The sequence below is a fragment of the Cynocephalus volans genome, chromosome 1, assembly GCF_027409185.1.
Source record: "Cynocephalus volans isolate mCynVol1 chromosome 1, mCynVol1.pri, whole genome shotgun sequence".
In the NCBI taxonomy this organism is placed as follows: Eukaryota; Metazoa; Chordata; class Mammalia; order Dermoptera; family Cynocephalidae; genus Cynocephalus; species Cynocephalus volans.
The window spans coordinates 57455739-57468211 of NC_084460.1; the positions used below are offsets into that span (position 1 = coordinate 57455739).

At 47.5% G+C, this 12473-nt stretch overlaps 1 protein-coding gene across 4 annotated transcripts in view; it reads right to left on the bottom strand.

The window, feature by feature from the left end:
• The window catches only part of ZBTB46 (zinc finger and BTB domain containing 46), a 72306-nt gene that overhangs the window by 5901 nt on the left and 53932 nt on the right, over window positions 1-12473 (bottom strand). For all 4 annotated transcript variants that reach the window (XM_063109120.1, XM_063109094.1, XM_063109110.1 and 1 more), the window contains exon 4: window positions 1763-1938. In XM_063109120.1, the coding sequence (XP_062965190.1) occupies window positions 1763-1938 (176 nt within the window). The remainder of the gene's footprint in view (window positions 1-1762; window positions 1939-12473) is intronic.

The window sequence follows — 12473 nt, forward strand, 5'->3', positions numbered from 1 at the left end:
TCAGCCGCAAAGCTGCCTTCCAAGGCACGGTCAGGGACCCCAGAGAAATTAAGGGGGAGGTCTACTTCCAGATCCCCTTCTCCAAAAAAGGCAAGCCCCCATACATTTTAAGTAAATCTTTCAAGGAATTATGAGCTCCCGTGAAGCCCAGGATAAAGATCCCAGCCCTACCCAAGGTGAGCCAGCAGGCAGCGACCTTGAAGTTCAAGCAGGAGGTTCATTTCCTAAAACATACATTCACTGAAACAGTGCAGTTTTGCTAAAGACATAACAACTCATGTTGCTTAAATGTTTCAGCACCTATTAGTGTAAGAAACAAGATATTCTCTTTGAACAGGAAAACGTAGGCATACAGGTATGTATCCCTCTGAGTTTTTATGAGTCATTTTGTGAGGTAAGTCTTGGTGGCTTACTAACTGGATTAAGCAAAACCAAACGCACAACCAGAGAAAACGAGGATCTAAACCAGCTCCCCGAGACCTGAGCAGCTTTGAGTGGACGTGGGTCTGCCCCCACTGTGGCCCCAGGGCCCCTCTAAGGTCTCCTCCTCCTCATGTCTCCCACCTTGCAGGGAACACCCAGGAAGGCCAGAGCCAGCCCAGAGCACCGTGCTCCGCCTGGCTCCCATGTCCACCCTGAGACACAGGCATCCCCTCAGCCAGGCCCAAGGTCCCAGCCAAATCCAGGTCTCAGTCACCTTCCAGGGAGCTCCCTGAGGCGTCTTTACCTTGAAGCAGTACCAGACACTGGGCTGGAAAATCAGAAACAAACCGAACCTACGAGTGTAAAGGATGAACTGGAGGACCCCACAAAAAGTCAAACCTGAACTGGACCCTGGAAGTGGAGGGTGGGAGGCCCGGCTGGCAGGCTCTGGTCACTGCACGGAGGGCCACCCATCAAGAGCCAGCCCACCCCCCACGACATGGCCCCTCCAGACCTCTCTCACCTCCTGGTGGGTTTGCCCGTAAAGGTCAGTGTGTTATCGGGGGAGGGAAAGGTCACGTAGACAAGCCGGTGCACCCAGCTCCCACCCCGAAGACAGCTGCTGACACTCCTGAGATTCCTGAACTCACAGCACTGCCCCAGCAACCCTCCCCAGCCCACACCCCACAACCAGGGCCGCCTCCACCACCTGTCCTCAAGCAGCTAAAAGCCCAAGCCCGCCACGGCCCTGCACCCCACCCCTCAGCATGCTGTCCTGTGGCTCCCCCAGCTTTCAGGGGCTCGTGGGTCTGGGTGGTCCTTTTCACCCTCCAAGCAGTCTGTGCTCCATCTGGCCTTGCTGTTTATCTCACCCATCTGGGACGTGCTCTCCCTGCTTTCTCTAGCAAATCTGCCTCCTTGTTTCCGGGAGAACTTTTCTCTGTCATTTCTTCACCAAGCACATTCATCCATCCAACATCCGTCACCCCACGACTACCCGCCAGGTGCTGAGCTCCAGGCTGGGCATGGTGGGCACAGACAGATCGTCAGACACAGAGACCAGGGTCACCACCCGGATACAGGGTGGGGCGAGGGACCTGGGGGTGGCGGAGAGCTTGGGGGGGTCCAAGCAGAGGCCTGGCTGGAGCAAGGAGGCCAGGAGGTGGGCAGAGTGGCAGAGCAGGGCGGAGGCCCCTGTGCTGACGCCTCTCATTGCCTTGCCCGCTGCAGAGCAGACCCCATTTCTGGGGTGCCCTGGCATTCCTCACCTCCCAACAAGGGCCCGCCGCCCAGAGCGCAGAGCTGGCCCCAGGCCGCCTGCCCCCACCACAGCGCTCACCAGCGTGTGCCGCTTCATGTGCTCGCGCCGTGTGAACTTCTTCCCGCAGATCTCGCAGGGGTAGGGCCGCTCCCCGGTGTGCGAGCGCATGTGCCGCTTCAGGATGCACTGGTGCATGGCTGAGAAGCTGCAGTACGGGCACTTGAACTTCTTCCTGATCACTGTGAACTCGTTCACTGAAAGACAGAGACCGCAGGGCATCAGGGTGGCCGGCCCCTCCACCCTCTGCACAGACTGGCCACCCGCTGTCACACGGAGCAGCCTTGGGGAGCACGGGCAAAGCCGAGGGGCTGGCCCAGGCCCAGGGTCATCTCTCCACGGAGGACGGATCAGAGCCCCGGCAAGAGGAGGGCAGCAGGGGTGGGACAGCCATCCTGCACACATGTTCTCTGTTCAAATCCTCCCTTCTTCCCACAGACCTCCCCAGAGTGCCAGGTGAGGCACAGCCCGGGCAGTGTTGGATCACACAGCACCTCCCTGGGATGCAGACAAGAAAATAAACACCACCCAGCAGCCAGGCCCAGGAGCGCACAGAGGCACAGGAGGAGCAGGGACTCGAGGTCCTGGGCCCTTCTCACTGGATGGAACTGGCAAGTCTGTTGGAAAAATAACCAATGGGCCAATAGTAGAGACCCCTCCCCACCGTCTCTCTGAAGTGTGCCCTGGAGCCGGCCTCAAACACTTGAAGGCCCCCCAGTGGTCCCTAGTGCCATTCTGCTGCTCTGGCCCCCACCACAGGAGTATCGGACTTGGAAATGGCACCAACCAGACAGCACCAGGCAGCAACACCAAGGGCACTGGCCCCTGTTACCACAGGTCCTGGTGATGTCAGTGAGACCCTCTGCCAGATCTACTAAGAGCCCTGTGCACACTCATGTGCTGAGAGTTCTTTTACTCCAGAACTGCCAGCACCCCACAATAGCCAGACAGTACCGGGCGAGCATCAGGCCGGCAAACACGAGCACTAGGAACGGGACAATCGTCCTGCCAGTCCTGGAGCAGCCCTCAGAGACAGAGGGATGCCTCACACCCCAGGATGGCGTGTGTGCCAAGCCGGGCTGTGCGGGCGTTGTGACAGCACACAACCGGGGCCACTGCCCAGAGCCTGGCCGCCCATGCACCTTACTGTATCTGGCACGTGAAAGGGACTCCAAGTCCTTACTGAGAGCCAAGGACACAGCTCCCCAAGGCTTCTCCCTCCCAGGCCCCTTCATAAGAAGTAAACGATTTCCTTACATTGGGAGCTTTTAGCTTGTGTGCGCACTGGCCTATGGCAGGGAGCTGGGGATGGGGGCCTGGAGGGTGGCAGATGGAGAGGCTGAGACAACCACGGTTAACAACCTAACATCTGTTTTTTGGGTCTCTCTTCTCTGCATAAACATATATATATATACATTTACAGAACTGGAATTGTAATATATACACTGTTGGATAGAACATCTTCCACCTAACATACTGTGACCACCTTTTAATGCTGATTTTTAACTCTACAGCTTTCAAATGTTGAATACGCCATAATTAGTGAGTAGAGGTACTACTGTTGTACACCTAGGTTGTTTCCTTTTTTACCCTTGGGAACAATGCTTCATGAGGTTCCTTCAGGGGGATCTTTGTACCCATCTGTTACTTCCTGAAGACAGATTCTGAGACGTGGGACATGACACTGCTCTCTTGACTAGTTGTCCCCATATGCCACCCCTGTATCTGGGCCAGGGCCTGGTGCAGGGCAGGTCTGCTGAGGCTGTGCAGCACCCGCAGATGGGCACATCCCCACGGCAAGGCCCTCCCAAAAGGCAGGCCCAACTGAGGAAGTTCGGTGTTTGCTGGGAATATCCACTTTGTTAAACTGTAGCTCGTCTGTGTAGCCAAGACAGGAAAACCCCTGTCTCGAGCAGGAACACGGACATATGACAGGCAGCCTCTGACCAACGGGGAACACAGCACAGCTGGCAGCTCCCGAGAAGGAGGACCTTGGCTCTCCCCTGCCTTTCCCCTGACAACCGGACCCTGTGCCCCTGACCCAGTCTCTGTGAATTATGCAACACACCTGTGGCTCCTCCTCCCTGCCTCGCCACCCACCACGACAGCCACCTCCCATCACCACCCCAACAGAGCAAATGCTCCACACACTATAAGGCGGAAAAGGAGAATGAGGAAATGAGTTTTAGATTATTTTCTTTCAAGAAACCTTTTTAAGACGTATTCAGTTTGTATTCCGCTTCTAGAAAAGCGAAAAATAAAAATTCAAATTATCCTATGTTTAGCTTTCTCTATTTAATAATTCAGGCCCCATGTTAAATAAATACTTATCTCTGCACGGAAATGCTGTAATTTTTCCCCTAGAAAAACAATTTAGAACAGATGTGAGCATGACTCATTAATAAGCGCACCCTAGAGACTCAGCTGCAGGTGGTCCTCTTACAACCTGCGCTGTCCGAAGTCACCCTGTGAGGATACATTCTGGTATTTTCTTCATGTATTATCTTCCTGTCACTGCCATAGCAAAGATCACAAACTGGGTGTCTCGAAACAACATAAGTTCTCCTCATGATTCTGGAGGTCAGAGGTCTCAGATCCAGATGTGGCAGGGCCACGTTCCCTCCAGAGGCTCCAGGGGAGGATTCCTCCGGCCTCTTCTAGATCCTGGTGGCTCCAGGGTCCCTGAGCTTGTGGCTGCATCACTCCAGTCTCCGCCTCCATCTTCACGTGGCTTCTCCTGTGTGTGTGTGTCTTCTCTTCTGTCTCTTATAAGACACGGGTCATTGGATTTAGGGCTCATCTGGATAATCCAGGATGTTCTCATTTTGAGATTCTTAATTTAATCACATCTGCAAAGGAAATAGGGTCGCCTTCATAGGTCCTGAGGCTTGGGACATAGACATATGTTTTGGGGGTCACCATTCAACCCATCACATTTAATCAACAGTACTGCAATTGCTGAGGGAAATTTTCATTGGCCATTATTATCAAAATAATTTCTTATGGGCCGGCCCGTGGCTCACTCGGGAGAGTGTGGTGCTGAGAACACCAAGGCCACGGGTTCGGATCCCATATACGGATGGCCGGTTCGCTCACTGGCTGAGCGTGGTGCTCACAACACCAAGTCAAGGGTTAAGATCCCCTTACCGGTCATCTTTTTAAAAAAAAAAAAATAATAATAATAATAATTTCTTATTGGAAACAACTACCATCTTCTATAATTCATTTGTGATTTATGGTCTATATATCTCGAAAAATTTTTCAACATCACAGTTTCATTCTCAAAAACACTAACAAAGCTTTAGAAGTCCACACGGTGAAAGAGTAATTGAAATACATTAAAAAGCAAATTAAATTGGAAAAGATACTTGCCAAACTGTCCTAAAAAACTGAACCTTTAGGCCTAGAATCAAGTGTTCTCAGGAGGAACGAAGCGGGTTTCCCAAGTGAACAGCAGAGAAGAAAGTTACAGAGGCTGGGGTCGGATTATCTAAAGTACGAAGCTCAGCGATGCTTGGCTACTATTCTACAGAAACGTGTCCACACTACTGTTCACAACTCAAACAATCACGGACAGGCACACGCCCCACCTTCACCCTGCCCTGAAGTCGGCTCCACAGCCACGTGTCCTCAACCTTTCCTCTGTCCCCACACTGCACACTTCTGACTGTGGGAGAATAGGACCTGTCATAAATAGCCTCTATACAAGTGAACACTCCGGACCTTTTCATGGCAGTGCTGAAGACAGCCAGAAACCACCAGTGAGTCAAATGGGACTGCAGGTTGGTGGATGTGGCGTAGAGAGAGGCAGGTTCCTGCAGGACAGCATGCCCACGCCACTTCCAGAGTCTTCAGTCATGTAGCCATCCTGGATATTTAATTCTTCGTCTGACTGTAATTTTCGTTGGCTTGTTTGGCAGCTGGTGGGTACGGGGATCTGACCCCAGTGTCATCAGCTCCACGCTCTAAACAACTGAGCTAACTGGCCAACCTGTGATGATAATTTTCAAAAGACTGTACTTCCACTGCATTGCAGAAATGGGTCCAAACATGAATCATACTTTGCTTTTCCATTTACAGATTTATAAGGCTGTCACTTATTTTGTGTTAGAATATGATGAAATTATGATGTGTCCACATTATCTTCGAAAAGGTTTTTTGAAACCTTACATAAAGTGTACATATCTTAAGCTCAATGAATTTTCATCTATGTATCAATCCTCAGACCACCACTCACATCAAGACGTTGCACACGTGCCCTGCCTTGGGAGCTCCCCTTGGCCCCTCCCAGTCAACCCCCCAGGGCAGTGACTGCCCTGCCCTACGTGACCACACGTCCACTCTGCTGCTCTGGGGCTTCTCGTGTGTGGGATCACGTGCTTGTGTCTGGCTTTATTCATTGATATCAGCCTGCGAAAGTCACCCACGCCCGCCGCTGCCTGGAGCAGGGTTTGTTCCTGTCTGTCGCTGCATCACATCATAGTCCACTGCACAGCTGAACCACCCAAGCTGCTGCGCAGACTGCAGTCGGGACAGCAGTACTCGTACAGCTGTCAGTGTCTTCTGGTGGACGTATGCTCTCACTTGTGTTGGACATACACGCAAGACAGATCACAGGGTATTTGTATGTGTAGCTTTAGCAGATACTGCCAAATAGTTTTCCAAAGGTTTATGATTCATCTAAATTAATTTTTGTGCTTGGTGAGAGGTAGGGTTCAAGATTCATTTTTTCTCCATGTGGATGTCCAACTCACTCAGCACCATATGTTGCAAAGAGCATCTGCTCCCACTGCCTTGCAGAGGTGACACTGTGGCATGTCAGGTGGCCACACATGTCAGTGTCTGCCGCTGGACCCTTTGTTCCAGTCTGCTTGTCTGTTCTTGCACCAATACCACACGGCTCAACTCTGCAGCTCTAGAAGCCTTGATATCTGCTTATGTCAACCTCCAGCCCTCTCCTTCTTTTTCAAGATCATCTCAGCTGTGTTAACCAGGGCTTTTATTTTCTGTGTCCTGATGCTTTGACTTCTGGGGCCTTGCTAAGCCTGGAAGGACGGCCCCTCCCAAGGCTAGTCAATCCTTAAAGACAGTAAAGTTCTGGCCTGTAAGCCCACCTTCATACACAAACCAAACTACCCAGAGCACACCCCCCACCACCTCCTCTGTGGGGCTGTCACACTCAGGGTCACTGTCCACCTGCCCTGATCACCCCAGGGCTGGGAGCCAGATAACCAGGGACAGCCGCTATGTCCCAGAGCCCACTGAGGTTATTCAAACCAGCCAGTGCTAGGCTTGCTCCCCCCTTGCCTGGTTCTCCCCGCAAAGACCACTTTGAAGCTCTTACCCACATTCCCTCCCCCTCTGGCCGACCCTGGTGCTTCCCTGGGTGACACCCGTGGCATGGTGTGCCTCCTATTTCTTGGGACCACTACTTGTAGTGAAACTTCTTCCTTCACTACAGGCATTTCTGTTTGCGTGTCTTACCACACCTGATTAAAACAAATCCCAGGTGCCCTTAGATCACTGTCCTAAATCCTTTGCATTTCCAAACATATTTAGAAGGAGTTAGTCAATTTACAAACACACACACATGCACGCACACACACACACACACACACACACACACACACACACACACACTCCTCCCTGCTGGAAATTTAATAGGGATTGCATGGAATCCATATATTAATTTGAGGAGATTTGATATCTTAGTGATACTTTATTTATTTATTTAGGCAGCTGGCCAGTATGGGGATCCAAATCCTCAACAATGGTGTTATAACACTACGCTCTAACCAACTGGGCTCACCGGCCAGCACCTATCAGTATTGAATCTTCTATTCCATGAACATAGTATATCCCCCTCCATTTACTTCCATCTCCTTTTGCAGTTCTCTGTGTGAAGGTCTTACACATTTTTTGTTTGATTTATTCCTAGGCATTTGATGTCCTATAAATGGGACTTTATTTGTTTATTGCTAATGTGTACAAATACAACTGACTTTTGTATATTAGCTCCATATCTAGAAACCATTAGAAATCTAATGGTTTCTAGATTCTTTTGGATGTTCTAGAAACATAACTATGTCTTCTGCAAATAATGGCAGTTTTACTCAATCCTGACCAATCTTTTCTCCAATCATTTCTTTTTATTACTTTAGTGCACTGCTTAGGATAAGGGGTCGGACTAGGGCGGGGCAAAGGCGGCATCTGCCAGAAGACCTAAGAAGGCACCAGCTCTTGGGCACTCACCCCATGCACACACAGCCCCAGCAAGGATTCCCCCATCCAAGCTGAATTAAATGGTGATGGGGGAGGCAGCTTTGTTTTGTTCCCAAACTCAGAGGCAAAGTAGTCATTATTTCACTATTAACCATGATGTTAACTACTATTTTTGCATATACCTTTTTATCAGATTAAGGACATTTCTACTCCAAATTTGCTGAGAATTTTCATCATAAATGCTACTGAATTTTATCAGTGTTTTCTGTATCCATCAAGGTGATCATAGGGGTTTTTCTCCTTTCCTCTGCTAATGTGGTGAATTGCACAGATTGATTTCCAAATGCTTAGCCTTGAGTTCCTGGAATACGCCAGCCTGACCATGAGGTACAGCTCTTCCTCTTTACCGTTGGATTCAGTTTGCTGAAATTTACTTCAACAGTCGTGCCTCCTATGCTCTCAGTTACAACGCCTGTAGTTTTCCTTTCTTGCCGTGCCTTGTCAGGTTTTGGGATTAAGTTTATGCCAGCCTCATCCAGAAGCTTGGAGAATGCCCCTTTTTCTAGTCTCTGGGAGGGTATGTGTACTGTTGGCGTTACTTCTTCTGTTAATGCTTAAAGAACTCACAAGTGAAGCCACTGGACCCTGGTGCTTTCTCTGTGGGGAGATTTTTAAATTATTAATTCAATTTCCTCAGTAGATCATAGAACTCTTGAGCTCTTCTCTTCCTTTTTGCTTCAGTTTTGGTAAATTGTGCTTTTCGAGGAATTTACCCATTTCCTACAAATAGTCGAATGTATTGACATAAAGTTGTCTGTAATATTCTCTTATTATCTTCCCAATAATCTGTAGGATCTGTAGTAATGATCTCATTTTTAACTATCACTGGTGATTAGCACTTCTTATTGGCCTCTTTTGAAGGAGCTTACCAGTTTTAGTAATCTCTTCGCACACTGGCTTTTGGTGTCATTTGTTTTTCTTACATCTTCTTTGTGCACCTGCATCCTCTTTCACTGGTATCATGCTCTTCCTCCTACTTTCTTTAGGTTAGTTTGCTACTCTTTTTCTCACTTCTTAACATAGAAATTTGGAACCTTTCTTATTTCTTAATAAGTACAATTAGAGAAATACACTTCCCATAAACGCTGCTTTAGATGTGGCCTACACATTTTGATATGGTCTATTTTCACTATCATTCAGTTCAAAATATCTTATAATTTTCCACTATGACTCATTCTTTGATTCATGGATTATGTATGTTGCTTGACTTACAATCATTTGGGGGACAGTCTAGATTTCTAATTTCAGTTTGCCAAGGTCAAAGAACATACTCTGCACAATTTCAGTCCTTTGATATTTGCTGGGCCTGTTTTATGGCCCTGGTTGGTCTATTTTGGTAAATGTGTCTTGTGCATTTGGAATAGCCTGCGCTTGTTTGGCATAATGTTCAAACTGGGCTAATTATGTGGTTACAGACCAGTACCTCTGTGAACACAGAAGTAAGACTTGTAAGCAAAATATTAGCAAGTAGAATGCAAAGACACAGAAAAAGAGTAACAGCTTATGACCAGACGCATTTATTCTAGGAACTCAAGGTTAATCTCACACCTGAAAATTGTGTTCAAATCTTCTCTGTCCTCATCGAGATGTTGTTTGCTGTTCTCTCAATTACTGAGAGAAGAGTTTTTAAAATCCCCAATTATAACTGTGAACTTATCGATCTCTCCCTTCAGTTCTGCCAACTTTCATGTCACATGTTTTAAAGCTGAGCTACTGGAAGCATGTGCATCAGGACTGGGGCACTGTGAATTGACCCTTGGATCGTTATGCAATCCCCCCGAGTAATACTTCTTAAAGCTTACTTTGATATTAATATTGCTGTACTGACTTTCTTTAGCTTAGTGCTTGCTTTATCTTTTTCTATCTTTTTGCTTTAAACCTTTCTGTATCCTTATCTACAAAGTATGTCATTTATTTATTATTTATTTATTTATTTATTTTAAAAAGATGTCTGGTAAGGGGATCTCAACCCTTGGCTTGGTGTTGTCACCACCACGCTCAGCCAGTGAGCCAACCGGCCATCCCTATATAGGATCCGAACTTGTGGCCTTGGTGTTATCAGCACAGCACTCCCCCGAGTGAGCCATAGGCCGGCCCCAAAGTATGTCATTTATAAAAGGCAAATAGTTTTATTTTAAATCAGGCTGACAATTTTTTTTATAGGAGCATTTAGTTCATTTATCATAATGTAAGTTTTAAAAATTTTTTTGGATAGCTTATTTATTCTTTATTTTTTTATGAGGAATAAAGTTTATTGAATACAAAGAATTCACAACATATTTCTGTAGGGTAATCAATTGAGTCATCATATTTGTATATGACATTGTTCCAGATGCAAGGGGAGACACTGCTGTTGATTGTTGAGAAAGAGAAAGTAACAGGATAACCAGACAGACATTTTTCTCAGACTTGCTCTTTTCTCAGGACTACTATACCACACCTTTTCTTCTCTGAGGGGATTTGGCACATGTTCTCTATTGTGTCTCAGATTGATTGCTTTGAGGTTTCTCTTCCAGAGAGTGGAGCTTGGTGGTCAGTGTTTTGCTGCATTGGTCTACCTCCTCAAGAACTTTCCTAACCACTGTGGGTTTGCTGTGCTCTGTTGCATGCCTGGTTGTGGAGTGGCCTGCGGCCCCCATCTCAGGACCCCCAGCGGCAGCAGCAGCCTATGATGTAATTATTGATATAGCCGGGCTTAGTCTACCATCTTGCTATTTGTGTTCTGTTTGTCCTTTGTGTCTTTTGTTCCTTATCCCTCCTTTCTTGCCTTTTCTCAAATTAATCAAGTACTATTTCCTTTTTTCTCTTCAGTAAGCCTTTGAATTACACATTATTTTACTATTTCAGTCACTTTTAATTGTGACTACACAAAGAACGAAGACCCGTGCAGCAGCAACCTCACCTGACCTCCATGCTGTCAGTGCTGTGTCTACTTCTGCTTACATCTAAAAATCTCACAAAAAATTATCATGTCGCTTGAAGCAGTCAAGATTCTTTCACGTTACTCACCCCTTCGCCCTCTCTGGTGCTTTTTTTTTTTTTTTTTGTCTTTTTGTGACCGGTAAGGGGATCACAACCCTTGGTGTGGTGTCGCCCGCACCGCGCTCAGCCAGTGAGCGCACCGGCCATTCCTATATAGGATCCGAACCCGCGGCGGGAGCGCCGCTGCGCTCCCAAGCGCTGCACTCTCCCGAGTGCGCCACGGGCCGGCCTCTCTGGTGCTTTTTACCCCTTTCTGCAGTTCTGTGCTTCCACCTGGGTACATCCTCTTCCGCCTGAAGGACCTGCTCCAGCACTTCTTGCCCCCTGGCGAGACACTTCCTTGGTTTTGTCTGTCTGTCTGCATGGCAATGAGCTGCACACAGCCTTGGGTTGCGGAGAACATCTTTGCTGGATGTGGAGCCCCGGGCTGGCCGTGTTCCCCTCCAGCGACCCAGGGACACCACCCACTGTCTTCCAGCCCCTGTCAATTCTGTCGAGAAGTCAGCTGTTGGTCTTCTCGTTGCTCTTCCGGAAGGAAAGTCTTTTGTCTCGGGCTGCTTTTAAGATTTTTTTCTTTTTATCCTTGGTTTTCAACAGTTTGACTAGAATGTGCCCAGAGGTTGTTTGCTGTTGTTGTTGTGGATGTATTTTGTTTTGTTTTGACGTTCATTCTGCTTAGGGTTTCCTGAGCTTCCTGAATCTGTTATCTTTCATCAACTTTGGAAAATTCTCAGCGACTGTCTCTTCAGATGTTGCTTCTGTTCCTCCTTCTCTCCCCTCCCCTTCTGGAAGCCCAATTACACATACATCAAACATTTTCTTTTCTTTTCTTTTGGTGGCTGGCTGGCATGGGGATCTGAACCCTTGCCCTTGGCGTTCTCAACACTGTGCCCTACTGAGTGAGCTGACCAGCGAGCCCACATTAAATATCGTCACTGTGATCCATGTGTCTCTTTGTTTTTTTCCCTATTCTTTGTTTTATTCTTTGAGTTTCAGCATGGATATTTTCCATTGACCTGTTTTCCAGTTGACTAACTCCACCTTCTGTTATGTCCAGACTGCTATTAAACTATCTAATAAATTCTCAGTTTCAGACACTGTATTTTCAGTTCCAAAATGTTCACTTGACTTTTTATAGATTCCAATTCTCTTGAAATTCTCTATCTTTTAATCTATCTTATCCACCATTTCTGCCATTTTTTTGAATATGTTAGTCGTAGATATGAGGGTACTTTGAAAAATTCATGGAAAAATAGAATTAAAAGACAATATGAATTTTGCATGAACTTTTTGAAGTACCCATGTACCTTCAAGTCCCTGTCTGATAGCTGCAACATCCGTCTGTTCTTCCTGGCTGGTTTCAGTCATCTGGTCCCGTTATTTGGCACACACTGTAACTTTCTATTAGACACTAGACACAGTGAATAAAAAAGCAGGGCATGCTGGATGACATCATCCTTTCCCAAAG